Raw genomic sequence first — 25,214 nt, forward strand, 5'->3', positions numbered from 1 at the left:
TTCAATAAATCGGTTCAAATTATCGGTTTCGTGTAACACCCAGGGCTCATTACATCACATGCCTTCTTTAATGTCCATCACCCAATTAACATAGTATTTAAAACACATTATGGAAAGAAGAAAAACTAATGAATGCGGAACATAGAGAATTGCTAAGGAAAAGAGAAGAATGATAGAAGTAAGCAGAAGGGCGCCTGGGTGGCTCAGTCGTTAAGCGTCTGCCCTCGGCTCAGGTCATGATCCCAGGGTCCTGGGATCGAGCCCCACATCGGGCTCCCTGCTCTGCGGGAAGCCTGCTTCTCCCTCTCCCACTCCCCCTGCTTGTGTTCCCTCTCTCACTGTGTCTCTGTCTGTCAAATAAATAAATACAATCTAAAAAAAAAAAAAAAAAGCAGAGCTAATACTTATTGAGTACACTACTGTATGCCAAATGTTAGGGAGGAAAATGCTATCTCCACATTCTGGAGGTGAGTGTGGATGGACAGATACATAAACCATATGACTGTGCATAGTAACTATAATTAGATGAAGTATTTGGTTTTAAACATTCTGCCGCTTAAGGAAAAATAAAAGTAAGTATACAATTAAATGATTCTCATGATTCATTAAAAGAAACATCCCACTTCCTAAGGATAAGCGAACATTTTTCTGGCACTTGAAAAGGGATTTTTTATGTGATTTCTCTTCTAGGGCATACTGAGAAACAGAGTAGTGAGTGTCCTCACATTCTCAGAGCAAATGCAGTATCAGGTTTCCTGACACTGTGCCTTTTGGTATACTCTGATAAAAGTTGAGGAAATACCAGCGTATAAATTAGGAAAAGTGACATTGCTAGGAGCCAAAACATTATGGTCTAGTTTTCTTACAGAAATAACTTTAAATTATATAGGTAATACAGTTTCATTAGAGAAAAATCAGAACATCCAGATAAAATTGTAAACTCAAAATCCTCTGTAGTCCTAACATCTAAAGACCACCTTGAGTTAGTTTCCTTCCATAATGATTTATATCTGTGTACCTAATTATTTTTCTTACAGAAAGAAAATATGATTAAGTTGTATATAATGCTTTTAACCTACTTGGCTTTACTTAAAAATACTTGTCATTATATCATGATCTACTTAAGCTATCCACTATATGGGACATTTAATTTATTTATTTGTTACTATTTGCTGACATATGAGGATAAATATTTGCACACATCCTTGAGTATTTTTTTGCAAGGGATTTCCAGAAGTAGAACTGGTAGTTAAAGCCATGTGTGTTTTAAAGCTATGTATATGTTGCAAAATTATACTCCAAAATTATTGTAAGCAGCATTATACAAGGGCTTATTTTCTCTACACTCTGGGCATTTTTGTTTTGTTTTGTTTCTTTTTAAATCTCTGACCCTGAACTTTGCTGATTTTTCTTATGGTTTGTTCATCTTCTTCTTGTTTATTAACAAGATTTTTTAGGGGTGCCTGGGTGGCTCAGTGGGTTAAGCATCTGCCTTCAGCTCAGATCATGATCTCAAGGTCCTGGGATCGAGCCCCACATGGGGGCTCTCTGCTCAGCGGGGAGTCTGCTTCTCCCTCTCACTCTCCCTCTGTGTTCTCTCTCTTGCTATCTCTCTCTCAAGTAAATAAATAAAAACCCTTAAAAAGAAAAGATTTTTTTAAAAATTAGTGTCAGCTTCTGTCATAGGTGGTAAATCATTTCCCTGTTTGTCATTTGTACTTTAGTTATGTTATTGTGTTTTATGAATGTGCAGAACTTTTATATTTTTATGTATCTCATATAGCAACCTTGGTGTTTATTATTTCTAATTTCAAAGTTAGGTGTTAAAAGGCCCTATCCACTAAAGAATAATATAAACATTCTCTTTACCTACATTTATTTTAGGTTTCCAGTTTGTCCTCATATCCCCACATTTAACTCCATCTAACATCTTGTATGGTGCCTGGTTTGATTAAGAATGGAGTGCTTTTTTTCATGTTTGTAGACATTTATCCCGGTAACTTTTGTTGAACAGGCCATTTTTCCTATTCTAATGGAATTGACATTCTTTAAAAAGTAATAATAACAATTACTAAAATGTACAATACACTAAATACCCAAAAGTGTATTTCTTGGCAGCTCTTCTTTTCCATTCATATTTCTATCTTGTCATATACCATTACTTTATTCTTTTTTTTTTTAAGATTTTGTTTATTTTAGAGAGAGTGCACCCGCAAGTGGGGAAAGGGGCAGAGGGAGAGAGAGAATCTCAAGCAGAGTTCGAGCTGAGCATGGAGCTTTTAGTGGGCGAGGCTCCATCTCACAACTCTGAGATAATGACCTGAGCTGAAACCAAGAGTTGGACACTTAACTGACTGAGCCACCCAGGCATTTCCCCCATTACTTCACTCTTAAAACTATTATATCATGTATGTTTTAATAACTCAAAAGTAAATTAAAATTATAAGTTATGTGGGGATAATTTATATTTTTAATTGACATTGATATAATATTGAGTGATTGTTATTATGGTATATCACCTCTCAATACATTTCTGCAATTTCCTTCCTGAAGTCTCTGCACATTTCTTACTAGGTTTCCGCCTGTGTATTTTTGTTGTTGCTATTGTAAATGAGATTTTTTTTTCCTTTTCTGAATTCAAATGCTTTGGGTGATTCTTTGGAGAAGTTAGTTTACTGTCTTAGAGTATTCTGTTAATCTTACTGAACCCTGACAGTTATTGATTAAGTGAATGAATCATCTCAGTTACTTAATGTCGCCATTCAGATTGTGGACAAACCAGGGGATAGTTCCTGTCAAAGGTCAGAGTGGGAAAGCTATCATTTCCTAAAGGAACTCAAGATCTTTGGCGAATGAGTAAGGGGTTAGTTATAACATAATTCTGTTATAGTAGCTCATTGGATAGAGATAATAATTAGATTCCCCCCAGATTTATTCCAGAGACTGTACTTCATCAAAATGATTTTAAACTGGAACTATAACATTCACTAGATAGGCAATTTTGCTTAAGTTACTTAACACTATTAGATGTGATCTTGATAAAATACTTAACGTGTTAAAAGTTGGGAAGAGGAAGTGGGAAGGATATGTAGAAGGAATTGATATCTGTTTTTTTTTTTTTAATGTAAATCAAGATATACTGTTGATGGGGTGCCTGGGTGGCTCAACTGGTTAAGCTTCTGCCTTCAGCTCAAGTCATGATCCCAGGGTCTTGGGATCGAGCCCCGCATCGGGCTCCCTGCTTGGCGGGGAGCCTGCTTCTCCCTCTGCCTCTTCCTCTGGCTTGTGCTTGCTCGCTCTCTCAAATAAATAAATAAAATCTTTTAAAAATAAAAGATATACTGTTGAAAGTTGATAGAAAAAAGTTACAGTAGACACTGTTGGTTGCTAATTAGTATCCATTACATCCTCCTTCTTTTCTAATATAACTCTGAGTTTTATTCAACTATTGAACTACCCCAACATAGACCAGGTGGCTCCCGGGTAGCAGACCCCATCCTTGGCTCCTTGGTAATCTATCCCCTTTGCCAGTGATTGGTTCACAAATCAGCATGTGGTCCAGTTCTGACCAATGAGATGAGAAGAAAGTTTGTCTTTATTCTTATGAGATGGAAAAGCCTTTCTCTTTCCCATTGGACATAAACAAGAAAGTGTGTAACAGGGATAGTTATCGGCAACCATCTTATGAGTAAGCGGGGACCAGCTTGGTATGAAGCCTTTATTTTGGATGGCAGAATTGAGGAAAGAAAAGAACATGGGGTCTTGATAACATTGTTTAACCACTGCCTTAGTCATCTTTGAAGCCCACCCTACCTTTGGATTTCCTGTTCCATTAAATAATTAATTTCACTAATTAGTACAGTTGAGGAAATTTTTTGTTAATTTCAACCAAGAGCATCCTAACCAATAAAAGCATACTAATAAATATAGTTAACAAAGAAACTAAAAATGATGATATGATACAAAATCTTGAGAGGTTAAAGGGAAAGAAGATAGTATAAAAAGACCTAACTCCTCTTAGAAGGAAGTCAATAATATTTAAAGATAATAAATAGTAAAGAGGTTTCTGGAATGGTGGTATGACAGGCTCAGTCCTCATCCCAGCAAAACAACCATTTAACTGATGAAATGATTTTTTTAATTGAAACCTCTGGAAATTGTTCTAAAGATACAGAAAATAGAGAAGCACTTATTTTTTAATCTAAGTATATACCACTATTCTCGGTAAGAACATAAAAACCCTGTAGCGTTTGGATATCCACACACAAAAGAAAGGTGACCTTGGAGCCCTACCTTACACTATTTACACACCCACACTACCTTACACTATTTACACATACATGCACACACACACACACACACTAATTAAAATGGAACAAAGACCTAAATGTAAGAGCTAAAATTATAAAACTCTCCGATGAAAACATAGGTGTCAAATTTTTTGAAATTGGATTGGGCAATGATTTCTTAAAAGTGACAACTAAAGCACAAACAACCAAGGAAAAAAACAGATAAATTAGACTTTGTCAAAGTTAAAAACTTGTGTGCATTCAAAGGATATTATCGACAAAGGATATTAACAACTTTCACAGAGTGAAAGAAAATATGTATAAGATACATATGTGACAAGGACCTAGTATCCAAAATATAGGAAGAATTCTTACAACTCAACAATAAAATGACAACCCAATTTCAAAATGGGCAAAGAGTTTGAATAGAAACTTCTCCAGGGAAGATAAAAAAAAATGGCCAATATGCACATAGAAAAATGCTCAACATCATTAGTTATTAGTTGCAAATCAAAACTGATAACACTTCATGCTCACTAATATGGCTACAATCACAATGATAATAACAAGTGTTAACAAGAATATGGAGAAATTGGGACTCATGTATTTTTTGTTAAAATATAAAATGGTGAAGTCACTTTGGGAAAAAGGAGGATAAGTTTGTACAAGGCAATTCTAAGCTTGCTTGTGAGATTGGGGAAGGTTCTGGTGTGTCCCAAGTTAATTAGAGTGCTTTTTTCTTCGAAGATGAGAAGGACACCAATGTAAGCAGGTTTGAGGAGGAAGACCTCTGGATAGGTGAGACCCTTTCCATTCATTGACTGACAACCTCACCACATCCTTTCTGACCCAGAGTCCCCACATCAGTACCCCAACACTAAGTCTATTCAGGAAGGTGCTATATGCTTCATAACAGGATCTGCAGGCCACCTAAAATCAGCACACCAAGAAAAGGAAAAGGCCATGGTTTACAAGCATTATGTGGAGAGGGGGTCATCGAGGTGACAGAAGAGAATACCTCAGACAAGAACATGGTTTTGTTGTGAGGGAACATATCGTATTTTCTTGAATTGACTTTATGACTGAAGCCTTCAAACCACGTGTGTAACTTCCCCTATTGTGGACTGACACTGAAGGATCCTCCTGTAGGCAGTCCTACTACGGACTCAGTATCCATTGTTCAGAGATCCTAACCCATGGTCATATAGTAAATGAGAGCATCTTGGGTATTGCGAAGGGAGCCACAGGGTCAGTATAAGCTACTCCCCAATTGCAAAATCACTCAGTGCCATCCCTCCTTCCCACTCAGATGCACCAGACCTCAGCAAGGTTTCCCACTCTTGTTCCACTATTTGCATCCATTCAATCTCTGTCTCCCTTTTGATACCCCCACCCCTATACCCACTACTCTTGTGCCTTTACTTAGCAGAACATGCTGATGAGCAGATACACTGGTAAACTCTATTGGAAAAAAGAAAAGGAAATTTTACCTTGTATATAGAAGTCCCTAACTAAATAAGGAAATGACATTTAAGCTAATCTAGGACTTTAAGCATGAGGAGGCCTATGATTTTTCACCAGGAGTATTTTAGCTGTCTCAATAATTGTGGGATGATACTGGCATCTAATCAGTGGGGGCAGTGATGACAGATATCCTAGAGTGTTTGGGCCAGTCCTACACAGTGAAGAATTTCTCTGTGTTCTGTCTGACATTCTCATGTCCTGCTGGGCTTTATCCAGGACATGCAGCTCATCCAAAAGAATATCACACTTCTCTTTTTATCTACTGTGACAGTCTATAATTGGTCTTGGTCTATTATCCCTATTCCCATTAAGAGCATTTCACACTTCCTCTTATTCTCTACCAGTAAAAGTCTGGTCTGTGAATTCTTATGCTAATAGTGGTTTTGTTCTTGTGTCCATCCATGCCTCCACTCTCTCATTTTTTTGTCTGTCTTGTACAGAATAGTCACTGAGCCTGAAATCCAAATTCATTCTTATCAGTAAGAGTATCTATGTCATGATGTTTTCTAGTGCAGTCATTCTCAACTTTAATATGTGGAAATAGGGGCGCCTGGGTGGCTCAGTCGTTAGGCATCTGCCTTCAGCTCAGGTCATGATCCCAGGATCCTGGGATCGAGCCCCACGTCGGGCTCCCTGCTCAGAGGGGAGCCTGCTTCTCCCTCTCCCACGCCCCCTGCTTGTGTTCCCTCTCTCGCTGTGTCTCTCTCTGTCAAATAAATAAATAAAATCTTTAAAAAAAAATGTGGAAATAAATATTTTTATTATAAAAAAGAAATATCAGAGTAAGCATATTTAAAGCAGTGTTTTTCAAACTCAATGAAAACACACGAACTCTTAAAATCTTCAGGGCTTCAAGAGCAATGCTTACTTTGCACCTGTGTAAGGGGGACAAAAAAGTGCCATTTGCAAGGGATCTTAACTCTGCTGGTGAAATTCATTTTGTACCCATGTGAAGCACCCATGTGGTACACCTTTACAATTTTTACTGTATCCATGTACCACCTGAAGTATTTTTTTCTTAAGAATTTTCTTCATATCAACACTTTCTCCTTAAATACCAATGTTAGCCTCATCCTTAGCAATATATTTGTGAATTTATGTTTGATCTAGTTTATACATTTCTTAAATAGGTAACTTTGACATTTTTAAACATTTTCATTCAATATCATCCAAAATCATTTCACATATTGCTAGTGCTTTGCAAACCAGGTCTTAAAAATGACTGACTTTTAGTTAAGAAGGTTAATCTCCAGAAAAAAACTGGTAACAGGAACACTTAAACAGCCCCTGGGGATTGGAAGTGGAGGTAGAAATAAGGAGTGGAACAGATCATTGTTGTTTCGTTTTTTGTTTTATTTTGTTTTGTTTTTGCCCTTTTATACCATTGGATTTTTTAAACCATAGGTGTGTGTGACTTTGACAGTTTTTAAAAGTGATAAACCAGTGGTGCAGTGGGCCGGGAAGATAGAACCCAATTTCTTTTCACACAGAAGAAAGACAGAATTACGGATTCTTTGAAGCCAGGGATGGATGCTGTGATAAACTTTTGAGGATCCAGTAATATATCCGTTGTCCATAGGATTTCAAAAGCCTTTTTCTGAATCTTGAAATATAACTTTACATACAAAATGATAACAGTATGCATCATCACAGCATAAAGTACTTAACATTTTGTCTTTATCATAGTAAGGCTCAAGAAATGTGATGGTTAAACTAGGCTTAATTTACTAGATCTCCTCTTAGCCTTATTATTCCTCTAGCAGAAAGTAAACTATTCTTGGTGATGAAACAGTCACTAAAATGGTTCTTGGTGCTCCAGAGTCATTAAAGAACCTCAGTAAGTACAAAGTGAACACAACTGCTTGAGGTGAAAGCTTGGATAAATGCTCTAACCTGAAAAAGTCTTAAAATACTAGCAGATTTCTTCTGGGATTGAAGGGTTAAAAAATGATAACTCATTTACTATTCTGGTACAAAAATTATATTATAAGCATAAAGTATTGTAGTAGCAAATGATAAATGGAATTATCAGATTAAAGTGGATAAATCTTTATGGTTTACCTAGTTAATAAAATAGGAACTCTTAAATACTAACATCAATTCAGCATAAATTATACAATTATAATGATTCAGATGCTGTAAAATCCATAACTTAATTTTGAAACTGTCAAATATAAAATTTTTGGTGGCTTTGTCTCTGTTATATCTGCCTTTGTCATCAGGCTCCATATTTAGCTGGAAAATGGGACTTCCTAAACCAGACTTTAGCTTTGAATGATTTACTAGTAAAGAATGTGAAAATAAGGTTTAAATTTATTTTCATAGGATAAACAGATAAATAGTCATCAGTACTGAGTGGGATATTCCTGACTGACCTCTCTTTTCCCAGCATGAAGAGCTCTTCTGAACCCCACATTCTATAGGACATGTACTTACTAGTAGAACTTGCATCCACCCCAGGGTGAGAACCTGCTAGGTGTCAAGAGTTGGTTTTAAGACTTATATTATGGCCTTAAGGAGGGCACTTGATGTAATGAGCACTGAGTGATGTATGCAACTGATGAATAACTAAGTCCTACCCCTGAAACTAATAATATAGTATATGTTAAATAAATTGAATTTAAATAAAGAATTTTCTAAAAAGACTTATATTACTGGTATTTCTGTGATTCAAACTAGCCATATTCTATTGAATGCAGGCTGTAATAGCAGATTTAACTTTTTCCCTAACTTGTGTTGTTGTTCTTAAAGGTGAGCATTTCTTCCTATGTCCTCGTGCTTTCTGTGGCCTTCTGATACTTTCTAGAATTTAAAGTGAAGGGACGCCTGGGTGGCTCAGTTGGTTAAGCGTCTGCCTTCAGCTCAGGTCATGATCCCGGGGTCCTGAGATCGAGTCCTGCATTGGGCTCCCTGCTCAGCAGGAAACCTGCTTCTCTCTCTGCCTGCTGCTCCCCCTGTTCATGCTAACGCTCTCTCTCTCTCTCTCACAAATGAATAAATAAATAAATCTTAAAAAAATAGAATTGGAAGTGAATATCATCATACCTTTTCACTGATTGGTCTGTGTTTACTTCAAATGAATATTTTATTTTTTGCTCATAAGCAAGTCTCTGAAAGGTTGAGAATTTGATTCCGTATTTTTTAAACTCCCTCAAAATCAGCAGCATTAGATTCAGTAAATGCTCAACCACCACATATAGAATGAAATAGAGATTATGAAGTAAGAAAAAGTACTCAGAAGGTTTTTCCTTTTCATCATCCATCCTGAGCCATGATTGCACTCATCACTACATCTAGAACACATTTTTCCCTTTTTTTGTCTGTTTATTTCTATCTTTCAATCTTCAGTCTTCTTGAGGATAGGGATGGTGTCTCACTCTTGTCTGTATCTGGCATAGCAAAGGACATAGGAGATACCCAGTAGATGTATATTCTATGTGTAGACACATCAAAGTTGCATCAAATGTGAGTTTGGGGGAATTAGGTTTGCTTGAGTTAAAATTACAAAGTTGACTCTACCTTTGTCTTCTCTCTTAAAGAGATCTGAATTTATTATCAAAATACTAAGACAATAATTTTTCATGTTCTTGCCATTGTACTCAAATTAATGTTTAACTACTGTTTTCTTTTGTTTTACTCTAGAACTGAACAATGCCACAAAAAGATTCTTTCCTAAAGAATATTTGAAAATAAAACAAAGCTTTCAGAAATCCAGCTCTGCAAAATGGCCCCTACCAAGCTGTAGAAAAGCATTCCATCTTTTCGGAGGTAAGGAAACTAATGCAAAAAAGTTTGATAACTTTGTCCAAGGTCTCTTTTTGAAGCTATTTTTTCCTAACTAAAATGTTAGTGGAAACGTATTTCTGCATTGATCAGTCTTAAGTAAGGATTTTGCTAAGTATCTTCTGCTGAAAGCTTCAATATGTATATGAAGAAAATAGAAACTATATAATAAGAGCAAAATTTGAGAAAAACACATGATTATATTTATGTTGCATTGCTGTCAATAATGTTTAATATGTGGATAATGAAATTCATTGCAAAAGTAACAGATTTAACAAAAGCTGTATTTGATCAAAGCACTAGTGTTCTTTATAAAGATTCTGAACAATTCAATATCACAGGTAAGTTTATTTAGTTTTATATTTTACAGTTGTCCCACAAATTTAAGACAAATAGAAAATAGCAGTGCCGGGGCGCCTGGGTGGCTCAGTTGGTTAAGCGACTGCCTTCGGCTCAGGTCATGATCCTGGAGTCCCGGGATCGAGTCCTGCATCGGGCTCCCTGCTCGGCAGGGAGTCTGCTTCTCCCTCTGACCCTCCTCCCTCTCATGCTCTCTGTCTCTCATTCTCTCTCTCGCAAATAAATAAAAAAGAAAAAGAAAAGAAAATAGCAGTGCCTTGGGGCGCCTGGGTGACTCAGTTGTTAAGCATCTGCCTTTGGCTCAGGTCATGATCCCAGGGTCCTGGGATCGAGCCCCGCATTGGGCTCCCTGCTCTGCAGGAAACCTGCTTCTCCCTCTCCCACTCCCCCTGCTTGTGTTCCCTCTCTCGCTGTGTCTCTCTCTGTCAAAGAAATAAAATCTTAAAAAAAAAAAAAAAATCTGTAAGAAAATAGTAGTGCCTCGGTGTACTGAGTGTCTCAAGGATATTACTGTGGACTAGGAATACCAGTTTCTGGATTCAGGTCTGACTAGCCCAATGACCTCAGAGGTGTCATAGGAACCCATTCTTGTGTTTCTGTTTTCTCATATGTAAAATTGCACATATGTATGTATGTGCAATCTAATTAATATAGTTGTAAGGATCAAATGAGCTAATGTGAAAGCACATTCTAAATTACAACTAATTGTACATACAGATATAAGGAATTATCAAAATACGGGCAAGGCTGGGGCGCCTGGGTGGCTCAGTTGGTTAAGCGACTGCCTTCAGCTCAGGTCATGATCCTGGAGTCCCGGGATCGAGTCCCACATTGGGCTCCCTGCTCAGCGGGGGATCTGCTTCTCCCTCTGACCCTCTTCCCTCTCTTGCTATCTGTCTCTCATTCTCTCTCTCTCAAATAAATAAATAAAATCTTAAAAAAAAAAAATACGGGCAAGGCAATTTCTAATACCTTTTTTACCTTTGGGAATTTATTACTGTAGAATGATAATCATACAATATGGACGTAATATATAATTTCTCCTTTTATAAAACCATGGTCAGTACATGAACTACTGTGCAGTTTTAGCATTTACCACTTGTAATATTATGGAGTCTGGAAAGCTTCAGATATGGGGAACTCTGATCTTCGGGGAGCCGGGACAGCAGGGCGGTGGGGAGCTTCTACATAAGACCTAAAAGATCGGTACCACAATGACATTAAACGAGAAGGAGATAGAAATGGGGCCTACATGGTTGAGGCAAAAAATAAATTGATTTATGAAATCCCTGAGGTATAAAGAAAGTAGTTTAAGGACAAATATAACTTTATACAGTGGTTTGAATTAAGAAAATAGTTTAAAGACATTTTATAAACATGTATTATTTTATAAAGTAGTAACTGTAGAAACTCATCCACAGATTTGGTATAGATACATTTAAACATAATATGAAAGTGAATATAAGAAAATCAGTCTTACTTGAAAGATTTTGTACCAAGGAAAACTTAAAATATGAATTATATGCTTTAATTTTTTTTTTAAGATTTTATTTATTTATTTGAGAGAGAGAGAATGAGAGAGAGAGAACACATGAGAGGGGATAGGGTCAGAGGACGAAGCAGACTCCCCGCCGAGCAGGAAGCCCGATGCGGGACTCGATCCAGGGACTCGATCCAGGGACTCGATCCAGGGACTCCAGGATCATGACCTGAGCTGAAGGCAGTCGCTTAACCAACTGAGCCACCCAGGCGCCCCATGAATTCTATGCTTTAAAAGATTCCTTTGTATCCTACCTTCTACCGTACACCCATATTTTAAAAAGAATGATGCACCTTTCTGATAACCCCACAGTTTCCTTCACCTTTTTTTATCCCAAGATACTGAAGCTATAATTTAAACACTTGCTTCTTTGTGATTTCTTATTTGTCATCCCCATATGATTCTGCAGAACTTAAGTTGTTATAAGTTTTTATGGAGGATGATCAAAGTAGCTTTATTACACAACCTAACTTAAATATATTACTATCAAAAAGAGAAAGAAAGAAAGAAAGAGGAAGAGAGAAGAGAGAAAGAAGGAAGGAAAGAAGAAAAGAGAGAAAAAGAAATATATATATATATATATATATATATTTCTCTTGCTTAGCTTATATATAAGCTATATATAGTATATTACTGTCAAGGGTCTGCTGAGCTAAACAAGAGCTGAGCTGTGAGGCTCAGCCAAAATTGAGAGTTAAGCCTTTGATATCTTCATGCAGTGGTATAAACAGAAGTCTAAAACTGGAGGAAATGCTGCTGCCCCTCAATCCCATTCCATTTTCGCTTTTGTAACAGTGCACTTAGTCCAGGGTCAGGTGGATCAGCACAGATGTGGGGGTCATGTCATTGTTGAGGGAATCCCCAAACAAAAGGCACTGGCAGTTTTGTGAGCCCTAAAGGTGCGTGGGGGCCGGGGGGGATGGCAAATGCCTAAGAGCAGGAAAGCCCTGAATACTAATTCAGAATGGGGGAAAAGTGTCTTCAAGGTTCCCTCTTCTACCCCTTTCAAGAGGTCTCAGTAGAGGCATCTGAAGAAGTCCTCTGGCCAAGGCTTCAGATAAAGAACCTAGGAATGCAGGTGCTGGGCCGAAGAATGTAAATATATGAAAGAGCATCCCTGGGACTCACTGGGCAGGGAGACATAGGGCAGTTTGTCCTGTGAGGCCTGCCATGTAAAGCATCTGTGATTGCATATGGTCAGGCGGGAAAAACTATAATAGGATTTTAATCATAAACCAGACTCCTCAATTATCAGTATTCCTGAATCACCTCCTCTCCTTTGTTTGTGTCCTGTTGCCCTGAATTTTGCATTATCATTTCTTTATACAAGTATACATACGTATATTTAATCTGTGTTATTTAATTTTGCTTGTTTTTGAACTTCTCTAGTGCTAACCGTGTATGTATTCTTCTACATTTGCTTTGTCACTCAGCGTTATGTTTCTTGGATCCATCCATTTCAGTAAGCATAGGCATATTCATTTATTTTTACTGCTATACTATCGTCCACTATATGAATATGGCACAGTTTATCTATTCTCCTGTTGATGAATAATAGAGCTATCCAGTTTTTTGTTATTACAAACAGTGCTGCTATAAACATTCTTTTCATGTCTCCTGGAGCATAAGTGTTCCTCTAGAATAAATGCTGGTAGAAAACTGCTGGGTCATAAGAAAAGCACATTTTTAATTTGATTACCTAAACCAAAGCATTTTCCTCAATATACTGATTTATCATCACCTTTGTCTATCACATTTGATATTTTTAGTCCTTTAGATTTTTCCGGTCTGACAGGTATAAAATGGTATCTCACTGGGTTTTTTATTTCAATTTCTTAATCATTAATGGGGAATAAACATAGCTTTATATACATATTGACAATGGAGTTTCTTCATCTGTGAAATCCCTATATAAATTTTGTCCATTTTCCTATTGATTGCATTTTTCTTACTGATGTTTCAGAGTTTTAAAATATTTTCTGGTGATTCATATTTCTCTTAATTGTATGAATAGCAGCTACTATCTCCCAGTTGTGGTTTGTTTTTTGTCTTTATGGTATCTTCTAATAAATTGTGGTTTTGCATCACCATCTTTCTGTTCTGTATTATCTGCCTTATGAAATTCTCCTCTATCCCCAATGTCATTAAGATACCTTCCTATTTTTCAAATAGTCTAAAGGTATTTGGAATTGATTCGTGTTGTTGTTTTCTGAGTTTTGTGAGGGTTTTTTGTTTGTTTGTTTTGCTATAGTTTAGGTAGGGATCCAATTACTTTGGGCTTTCTTCCTATTTAGCTTTTTTCAGTCACCATTTATTGAAAATAATTCCTTTTCACACTGATGCACACTGGTCTGTCATATTTTATATTTCCATGTATGTGGGCCTATTTCTGAGGTCTTTATTGGGTTCTTTCCTTCTGTTTGTCTAATTCTTTGCCAAAACCATACTTTTTTTATTAAGCATAATTGAAATACAATGTTATATTAGTTTCAGGTATACAGCATATTGATTTGACAATTCTGCTCTAACCAAGAATATTCTTGTTTTTTTTTTTTTTTTCCTTCAGCACTTTAAATATATCATGCCACTCTCTTCTGGCTTGCAATGTTTCGCTAAAAAATCAGATGTTAGCCTTATGGGGTTTCCCTTGTATGTAACTATTTTACTGCTTTTTTTTTTTTTAAGATTGATTTATTTATTTGAGAGAGAAAGCATGAGTGGGGGGAGTGGTAGAGGGAGAGAATCTTCAAGCAGTCTCCCTACTGAGCACAGAACCAGACAGGGGCTAAATTCCACAACCCATGAGATCATGATCTGAGCCGAAACCAACAGTTGGATGTTTAATCAACTGAGCCACTCAGGCACACCTCTCATATTGCTTTTAAAATTCTCTCTTTATCATTACTTTTTGTCATTTTTATTATTAATGTGTCTTGGTATAGACCTTATGGGTTCATCTTGTTAGGGACTCTCTGTGCTTTCTAGGCCAGGATATTGGTCTAGAATATCCCAAGAATTATCCCAAGAATCTCAAGAAAAAATATTTTTTCCTCTTTAGATAAGTTTTATAACCCTGTTTCTCTCTCTCTTCTCCTTCTGGGATCCGTATAATGCAAATGTTACTACTCTTGATAATGCCACAGTTTCCTTAACCTGTTCTCATTTTTTAATTAATCTTTTTTCTTTCTGCTGTTCAGCTTCATTGCTTTCTAGTAACTGTCTTCCAGATTGCTGATCCATTCTTCTGCATCTTCTAATCTGCCCTAGTATGCATTTTATTTCAGTTATTGAGCTCTTCAGTTTTGACTGGTCTTTTTAATATTTGCTGTCTCTTTGTAGATGTTCTCCCTGATTTCATCCACTTGTTTCTCAGGTTGAATGAGTATCATTATGACCATTATTTTTTTTTTAAGTGTTTTAATTCCATTGTAGTTAACAGACAGTGTCTTATTAGTTTCAGGTACACAATATAGTGATTCAACAATTCTGTATGTTACCCAGTGCTCATCTTGACAAATGACCTTCTTAATCCCCATCACCTATTTCACACATCACCCCACCCACCTCTCTCTGGTAACCATCAGTTTGTTCTCTATAGTTAAGAGTGTGTATCTTGATTTATCTCTCTCTTTTTCTTTTTCCTTTGCTCATTTGTTTCCTACATTCCACATATGGGTGAAATTATATGGTATTTGTCTTTCTCTGACAGACTTAGCTTATACTCTGTAGCTCTCTAGCTCCATCCATGTTCTTGCAAAAAGCAAGATTTTATTCTTTTCATGGCTGAATAATATTCCATGTTATATATATACCACATCTTCTTTATCCATTCATCTATTGATGGACACTTGGGCTGCTTCCATATCTGGGCTATTGTAAATAATGCTGCTTTATTTTTTTTTTTTTAATAATAATGCTGCTTTAAACATCAGGGTGCATATATCTCTTTGAATTAGTGTTTTTCTTATTTTGGGTATAGATACCCAGTAGTGCAATTACTGAGTTGTAGGGGAGTTCTATTTTTAACTTTTGGAGGAACCTCCATACTGATTTCCACAGTGGCTGCACCAGTTTGCATTCCCACCAACAGTGCAAAAGGGTTCCTTTTTATGCACATGCTTGCCAGTACTTTTTTCTTCTGTTGATTTTAGCCATTCTGACAGATATGAGGTGATACTTCATTGTAGTTTTGATTTGCATTTCCCTGATGATGAGTGATGTTGAGCATCTTTTCTTGTGTCTTTTGGCCATCTGTATGTCCTCTCTGGAGAAATGTCTGTTAATGTATGACCATTACTTTTAATTCTTTATCAGAAATACTGCTTATCTCTGTTTCATTTAGCTCTTTTACTGTGATTTTTGTCTTTTTCTTTCATTTGAGACCTATTCCTGTCTCCTTTTTTCTAACTCTCTGTGTTTGTTTCTGTGTATTAAGTAGTTCAGCTATAACTCATGATATTGAAAGTAGTAGCCTTGTGTAGAAGAGGTCCCATGATGCCCTAGAGTGCAATTCCCCCTGGTCACCAGAGCCAGGTGCTCCAGGGGTATCTCTTGTGTGGGCTGCATGTGCTCTCCTGTTGTGTCTGAGCCATGATTGTCTTCAGCCCAGCCAGCTGCAATGACCAGCTTTGCTTGCTCTAGGCACACTGGGCAGGGTTTGCTCCCTCAGTTGTTGAAAGGCCCTTGTGCCATGCAGGGAGCTTATTGGTGGGTGGGTCAGCACTCACCTAGCTGTCTACAGTAAACCTCTCTGCCACAGCTGCAAGCATACTGAAGGGCAGGGCTTGTTCCCTGTGAAGCCAGCTAAGAGGCCCAATTGCAGGAACTATAGGCCTACTAGTGTCTGGGGTTATCTCCTGCCCTTCCCAGGGTAGGATTCATTTTGGAGTGGTGCCATTCCAGCAGGGGCCACCTACAGGGTGTATTAGGGCTGGAGCCTCTTTAGAGGAATGCCTGCCAAGGCCGGTGGGTTGGAAGGGACAGGTCGGCAGGGAAATGCTAGGGCAGGGCACACAGTAGCAGCAAGGTAGTGTTACCACTGACTCTGGCTGTCTAGGCCAGGGGAGAGGAAGAGAAATGGCACCCACCAGTACTTTTGTTCTCAGAAAAATCCACAGATCCCTGCCCCTCTGAAACACATTCTTAGATTAGCCAATAAAGCTTCTTCGTGTATATCCCAGGCACTTTTCAAACTGCTGCTTCTGTGCTGTGTCTCGAGGTAAGTTATTTAGTATGCTGGCCCTTTAAGTATGGGGACTCAGTTTCTTATCACCCCCTGGCTCTCTGGGAGTTAAGCCCACTGATTTTTAAAGTTCCTAGAGTTAGGTCCTGCTGGCTTTTTTTTTTTTTTTTTTGCATTTTTTTTTTATTTTATTATGTTATGTTAATCACCATCATTAGTTTTTGATGTAGTGTTCCATGATTCATTCTTTGCATATAACACCCAGTGCTCCATGCAGAACGTGCCCTCTTTAATACCCATCACCAGGCTAACCCATCCCCCACCCCCCTCCCCTCTAGAACCCTCATAATCTCTCATGGCTCGTCCCCCCCTCCAATTTCCCCCCTTTCATTTTCCCCTTCCTACTATCTTCTTCTTTTAACATATAATGTATTATTTGTTTCAGAGGTACAGGTCTGGGATTCAACAGTCCTACACAATTCACAGCTCACCATAGCACATACCCTCCCCAATGTCTTATCACCCAGCCACCCCATCCCTCCCACACCCCCACCACTCCAGCAACCCTCAGTTTGTTTCCTGAGATTAAGAATTGCTCATATCAGTGAGATCATATGATACATGTCTTTCTCTGATTGACTTATTTCGCTCAGCATAATACCCTCCAGTTCCATCTACGTCATTGCAAATGACAAGATTTCATTCCTTTTGATGGCTGCATAATATTCCATTGTGTATATATACCACATCTTCTTTATCCATTCATCTGTCAATGGACATTTGGCTCTTTCCACAGTTTGGCTATTGTGGACATTGCTGCTATAAACATCGGGGTACATGTACCCCTTCAGATCCCTACATTTGTATCTTTGTGGTAAATACCCAATATGCAATTGCTGGGTCATATGGTAGCTCTATTTTCAACTTTTTGAGGAACCTCCATACTGTTTTCCAGAGTGGCTGCACCAGCTTGCCTTCCCACCAACAGTGTAGGAGGGTTCCCCTTTCTCTGCATCCCCGCCAACATCTGTCGTTTCCTGACTTGTTAATTTTAGCCATTCTGACTGGTGTGAGGTGGTATCTCATTGAGGTTTTGATTTGGATTTCCCTGATGCTGAGCGATGTTGAGCACTTTTTCATGTGTCTGTTAGCCATTTGGATGTCTTCTTTGGAGAAATGTCTGTTCATGTCTTCTGCCCATTTCTTGATTGGATTCTTTGTTCTTTGGGTGTTGAGTTTGATAAGTTCTTTATAGATTTTGGATACTAGCCCTTTATCTGATATGTCATTTGCCAATATCTTCTCCCCTTCTGTCGGTTGTCTTTTGGTTTTATTGACTGTTTCCTTTGCTTTGCAAAAGCTTTTTATCTTGATGAAGTCCCCATAGTTCATTTTTGCCCTTGCTTCCCTTGCCTTTGGCGATGTTTCTAGGAGGAAGTTGCTTTGGCTGAGGTCAAAGAGGTTGCTGCCTGTGTTCTCCTTTAGGATGTTGATGGACTCCTGTCTCGCATTGAGGTCTTTCAACCATTTGGAGTCTATTTTTGTGTGTGGTGTAAGGAAATGGTCCAGTTTCATTCTTCTGCATGTGGCTATCCAATTTTCCCAACACCATTTGTTGAAGAGACTGTCTTTGTTCCATTGGACATTCTTTCCTGCTTTGTCAAAGATGAGTTGACCATAGAGTTGAGGGTCCATTTCTGGGCTCTCTATTCTGTTCCATTGATCTATGTGTCTGTTTTTGTGCCAGTACCATGCTGTCTTGATGATGACAGCTTTGTAATAGAGCTGGAAGTCCGGAATTGTGATGCCGCCGGCTTTGCTTTTCTTTTTCAACATTCCTCTGGCTATTCGGGGTCTTTTCTGGTTCCATACAAATTTTAGGATTATTTGTTCCATTTCTTTGAAAAAAGTGGATGGTATTTTGATGGGGATTGCATTGAATGTGTAGATTGCTCTAGGTAGCATTGACATCTTCACAATATTTGTTCTTCCAATCCATGAGCATGGAACGTTTTTCCATTTCTTTGTGTCTTCCTCAGTTTCTTTCATGAGTATTTTATAGTTTTCTGAGTAGAGATTCTTTGCCTCTTTGGTTAGATTTATTCCTAGGTCCTGCTGGCTTTTAAAACCAAATACTATGGAGACTCATCTTCTCAGTGCAAGTTTCCAGTGCCTAGGGTGCCTGGCATGGAACCGGATCCTCTTGCTTCTCCATGCTTGTGGTGTCCCTCCCATTTGTGGTTAGTCATGCTGGGGCTTTGGTCCCAACAGCATCCACCCCTCCTACACTTTTCAGTGTGACTCTCTTTCTAGGATTAGCTGTGGAAGATCTGTTCTGCTAGTCCTTCAGTTATTTTCAGGGTTAGTTGCATAGATGCAGTTGTTACCTCTTCAGGTCCATGGAACAAGGTGAAATCAGGATTCTCTCACTCCACCATCTTTCCAAAACCTCAATACCATATTGTGTTAATTACTAAAGCTTTATAATAAGTCTTGATGTCCCCTTTCAAACTCGTTATGCTGTAAGAGTGTCTTTTTTTTTGTTTTTTTGTGGGGTTTTTTCCTGGCTCTTTGAATTTTAGAATCATCTTGTCAAGCTCTATGTAAAATTACATTGCACTGAAGGAAAGAGATTTTATTCAATGTATGAGTCAATTTGGAGAGAACTGACATCTTACAGCAATAACTCTCCCTGTCTACTAACTAGTTTTTAATCCTCTTTTATTTAGATCTTCTAAATCTTTAACGCCTTATAATAAAACTTTATAATTTTCTTTACAAATGTCTTAGACATCTTTTGGTTAGATTTATTTCTCTGTACTTGCTATGTTGTTGTCCTCTTTTCTCCATTTCTGAACATTGAGTGCAGAGTTGGATGAGTCCTACTTCTTAATTTATGGCATATCATCATCACTAGTCCATACTCACTGGTTTCCTTTTATCCTCATACTCTACTCTCCATTATGTTTGGTTTATTTAATGTGCATCTTTTTGTTAATATTCTTATATAATATTTGTTATTTTCTGTGCATATATTTTAATTTATGGAAATGTATTATATATTGCACTCTATTTCTTACTTTTTTAAAAAGATTTTATTTATTTATTTGACAGAGATAGAGAGAAAGAGTGTACAAGCAGGGGGAGCGGGAGAGGGAGTAGCAGGCTCCTTGCTGAGCAGGGAGCCCGATGCAGGACTAGATCCCAGGACCCTGGGGTCATGACCTGAGCCGAAGGCAGACGCTTAACTGACTGAGCCACCCAGGTGCCCCTGTTTCTTACTTTTTTACCTAGCACCAAGCTTTTAGATCCATCCAGGTAGCTATGTGTACCTCTAATATGTGGGTTCTAATCAATGCTCTACTAAGATATGCATCTACCAGATTTTATCTATCTATTCACTGACTGGAATACAGGATACCTCCCAGTCCCTGCCACTATACATAACATTAATGAATATCCTAATGTGAACCACGTGAATATTTATTTGGTGTGTAGACATAGGAGCAGAATGCCTGCATCACAGAATATGCATACACCTAACTTGACTAAATAGTGCCATCAGTTCTCCCAAATGATTGATGAAGGTACCTATTAACAATGCTTGAGAGTTGGGAAGAATTAGAACTTTGGAAAATGACAAGTGTTAGCAGAGAATAAGACTAGGAACCTTCATTATTGTTTTAATTTGCAGGTATCTGATCTTTAACAGGTTGAGATCCTTTCAAATACTTGTTAGTCTTTTGGATGCTTGTTTTTTAAATGCTTTACTCATTTTTCTAAAAGGGTTTCTGCCTTTATCATTCTTCCCAAATTTCTTATATAGTCTCAGTATTAATCCCTGATCAGCTTTAGACATTACAAATTTCTTATCCCATTTTATCATCTGTATATTGTTTATGTTGTCCTTCATTAAAAGAAATCCTTAACTTTGATGTAATTAAATCCACCTTACTTTTGCCTTACTGTGTTTTGAAGTTCCCAAAATCCAAAAGTTTCCTCTTAGATTTTTTTTTTTATATTAACTTCATAGTTTTACCTTCTCATTTAGGTCATTATCTAGAATCCATCTCTTATGTTGTGTTACAGAAGGTTCTATCTTTCTTTAAATAATAGCCTACTCTTCTGGATATTTATTGTACAGTGATGCTGGGTTTTAAAAATTATTCCATAATTATTGTGTGGGATATTTATCTCATATTTAGCAGTCTTACTAAATTATGTTCACTCTAATTATAGGGTTTGGGGAGCTTTCAGGGAAGACCATCATATCTGTTTTATCTGTAAATTAAGACAGTTTTATACCCTTTAATATACTTTTTTCTATTTTATCTTACCATACCTTCTGAGCTAGGACTTCTGTTTGATTTTGAATTGTAAAAGTGATAACATATCTAATATTAAAATATACACTTTTAATATTTACCATTGAGTAGAATGTTGCTCTGTGTTTTCGGTGGATACTCTATATCAGGTTTTAAGAAAGTTACCATCTGTTCCCAATTTGCTAATAATTTTTTCTTGAATAGATTTTTAATTTTGTGAACTTTTTTCAGCATTTCTTGAGATGATCATAATGGCTTTACTTCATCAATCTGTTAATGCACTGAATTGCATTAATAGATTGTAATACTAATGTGAAACTACTGTTGTATTCCTGGGATAAACTCAATTTGATCATTTTTGTGCACTGCTAGACTTTTACATATATATTTATGAGTAATATTGCCTCCATTTCCTTTTTCAAAATATATTCGTTTTGTCAATTTCTTCTTGAGTCAGTTTATATATCTTTTTGCTAGAAATTTGTCCACTTTTTTGTTTTAAAATTTGTTGACAAAAAGTTGTTTATATCTTTTAATCTATCCTGTATCAAAAGTTATGTTTCTTTGTATTCTTATTATTTACTCATGCCCTGGGTTGGTTGTTTTTTTTTTTTTTTTTCCTGATCTTGCTAGATACTTCTCAATTTTATTCTTTTTAAACAAATTTTTGAAATTGACTCTATTGTATCTTTACTTTCCACTTCATTAATTTCTGCTCTTTATTAAATCCTATTGCTACTCTTCTTGGGTTTATTCTGTCCTTTTTATGCCATGTTAAGTTGGCCTTTTAGGTCATTAATTTTTATTATTTTTACTTCTTAAAAATTAATAGTTAAGGTCATAAATTTCCTTCTCAGTTATCCTATACATTACATGTAGTATTTTTATTCTTCATTTCTAATTATTTTTATAAGAAATAAACCACATTTAATAAGATATTGATTGAATTATCTTCATAAAAGATAATAAAATTGTAGGAAATTAGGATATTTGAGAATTTGGGTCTGTGATTCCCACAGTTTTACCACCATACTCAACATACCATGCCACCCTTGCCATGTTAATTGTTTCCCTAAGAAAATATTCCTCGGGCGCCTGGGTGGCTCAATCGGTTAAGCGACTGCCTTCGGCTCAGGTCATGATCCTGGAGTCCCTGGATTGAGTCCCGCATCGGGCTCCCTGCTCGGCGGGGAGTCTGCTTCTCCCTCTGACCCTCTCCCCTCTCATGTGCTCTCTCTCTCTCTCATTCTGTCTCAAATAAATAAATAAAATCTTTAAAAAAAAAATAAAAGAAAATATTCCTCATAGCCTAATTTTCTGAGGTTGGTAGGAGGAAGTAAGGTGGGAAGGGGGATCTTGTATGAAAGAATGGACATTCCCAGAGCTGCCTTTGGATCCACAAAATTAGTGTTCTTTCTACAAAAACAAAACATTTTAACATAGTTTTAGATTTCAAAATCAATAAAGTTCATATAAATTCTTACAGAATTCATTCAGCCATATAGCTAACTCACACTAGAATAGACCTATTCCTTTTACACTACTAAGTAGTATCTTGGAAATACTAATGAATCAAGCAGATACGTTTTCTTTTTTCTTTTCAAATTCTTATTAAATCCTACTTAGTTAACATATAGTGTAATATTGATTTCAGGAGTAGAATTTAGTGACTCATCACTTACATACAACACCCAGTGCTCATCATAACAAGCGCCCTCCTTAATACCCATCACCCATTTAGCCCATTCCCACTCCCACCTCCCTCCATCAACCCTCAGTTTGTTCTCTGTCATTGAGAGTCTCTTATGGTTTGCTTCCCTCCCTCTTTTTTGTCCTCCCCATAGGTTCATCTGTTTTGTTTCTTAAATTCCACATATGAGTGAAATCATATGGTATTTGTCTTTCTCTGATTGACTTATTTTGCTTAGCATAGTACCCTCTAGCTCCATTCACGTCATTACAAATGGCAAGATTTCATTCTTTGTGATGGCTGATTAACATTTCACTTTGTATGTGTGTATATATATATGTGTGTGTGTGTGTGTATTTATGTATATATATGTATCTATATATTTATATATAAAGATAAATACATACTATATGTTCCTTATCCATTCATCAGTCAATGGACATTTGGGCTCTTTCCATAGTTTGGCTATTGTTGACAATGCTGCTATAAACATCTAGCAGCATGTCAAATCCCTATTTTTGTATACTTTGGGTAAATACCTAGTAGTGCAATTGTTGAATCATAGGGTAGGTCTATTTTTAACTTTTTGAAGAACCTTCATACTGTTTTCCAGAGTAGCTATACAAGTTTGCATTCCCAACAACAGTGGAAGAGGGCTCCCCATTCTCGGCATACTTGCCAACATCTGTGGATTCCTGGGTTGCTAATTTTAGCCATTCTGACAGGTGTGAAGTGGTATCTCATTGGGGTTTTGATTTGTATTTCCTGATGATGAGTGACATTCAGCGTCTTTTCATGAGTTTGTTAGCCGTCTGGATGTCTTCTTTGGAAAAGTGTCTATACATGTCTTCTGCCCATTTCTTAACTGTATTATTTGGTTTTTGGGTGTTGAGTTTGATAAGTTCTTTACAGATTTTGGATATTAGCCGTTTGTCTGATAATGTCATTTGCAAATATCTTCTCCCATTCTGTAGGCTGCCTTTTAGTTTTGTTGATTGTTTCCTTCACTGTGCAGAAACTTTTTATCTTGATCAAGTCCCAGGAGTTGATTATTGCTTTTGTTTCCCTTGCCTCCAGGAATGTGTCTAGTAAAAAGTTGCTACAGTGGAGGTCAAAGAGGTTGCTGCCTCTGTTCTCCTCTGGGATTTTGATGGTTTCATCTCACATTTAGGTCTCATCTATGTTGAATTTATTTTTGTGTATGGTATAAGAAAGTGGTCCAGTTTCATTCTTCTGCCCATGGCTGTTCAGTTTTCCCAACACCATTTGTTGAAGAGACTGTCTTTTTTCCATTGGATATTCTTTCCTACTTTGTTGAAGATTAGTTGATCATACAGTTACGAGTCCATTTCTGGGTTTTCTATTCTGTTTCATTGATCTATGTGTTTTGTGCCAGTACCATACTGTCTTAATGACTACAGCTTTGTAATATAGCTTGAAGTCTGGAATCATGATGTCCCCAGTTTTGCTCTTCTTTTTCAGGGTTACTTTGGCTATTCAGGGTCTTTGTGGTTCCATACAGATTTGAGGATTGTTCTAGCTCTGTGAAAAATGCTGGTGGTATTTTGATAGGGATTGCATTAAATGTGTAGTTTGCTTTGGGTAGTATAGACATTTTAACAATGTTTGTTCTTGAGCATGGAATGTTTTTCCCTTTCTTTGTGTCTTCTTCAATTTCTTTCATAAGTGTTCTATAGTTTTCAGAGTATAGATCTTCTACCTGTTTGTTTAGGTTTATTCCTAGGTATCTTACGGTTTTTGGTGAAATTGTAAATGGGATTGATTCTTTGGTTTCTTTTTCTGCTGCTTCATTATTGGTGTTTAGAAATGGAACATATTAAAAAAAAAGAAATGGAATATATATCTGTATGTTGATTTTGTATCCTGTGATTTTGCTGAATCCATGTATTCTAGCACTTTTTTGGTGGAGTCTTTCAGGTTTTCTACATCGAGTATCATCTCACTGGCAAATTGTGAAAGTGTGACTTCTTCCTTCTCAGTTTGGATGCCTTTTATTTCTTTTTGTTGTCTGATTGCTGAGGCTAAGACTTCGAGTATTATGTTAAATAGCAATGGTGAGAGTGGACATCCCTGTCTTGTCCCTGATCCTAGAGTAAAAGCTCTCCATTTTTTCCCATTGAGGAGGATATTAGATGTGGATCTTTCATATATGGCCTTTATCATGTTGAGATTTGTTCTCTCTATCCCTACTTTGTTGAGGTTTTTATGAAGAGAGGATGCTTTACTTTGTCAGGTGCTTCTTCTGCATCTATTGAGAGGATCATATGGTTCTTATCCTTTCTTTTATTAATGTGGTGTATTATATTGATTGATTTGCAAATATTGAACCAGACCTGCAGCCCAGGAATAGATTCCACTTGTTTGGGGTGAATAATTCTTTTAAACATTAAAAGATTGGATTTGACTTGCTAGTATCTTGAGAATTTTTACATCCATGTTCATCAGGGATATTGACCTAGAATTCTCCTTTTTAGTGGGGTCTTTATCTGGTTTAGGAATC

General features: G+C 37.0%; 1 protein-coding gene across 1 annotated transcript in view; it reads left to right on the forward strand.

Annotated features, from left to right (window-relative positions):
* The window catches only part of RNF180 (ring finger protein 180), a 187,700-nt gene that overhangs the window by 138,451 nt on the left and 24,035 nt on the right, over positions 1-25,214 (forward strand). Inside the window, exon 6 of the mRNA XM_054512195.2 lies at positions 9,456-9,581. Coding sequence (XP_054368170.1) covers positions 9,456-9,581 — 126 coding nt within the window. The remainder of the gene's footprint in view (positions 1-9,455; positions 9,582-25,214) is intronic.

The sequence above is a fragment of the Mirounga angustirostris genome, unplaced genomic scaffold (genome assembly GCF_029215605.1).
Source record: "Mirounga angustirostris isolate CCGP_5_RB_7025 unplaced genomic scaffold, mMirAng1.0.hap1 SCAF_7, whole genome shotgun sequence".
NCBI lineage: Eukaryota > Metazoa > Chordata > Mammalia > Carnivora > Phocidae > Mirounga > Mirounga angustirostris.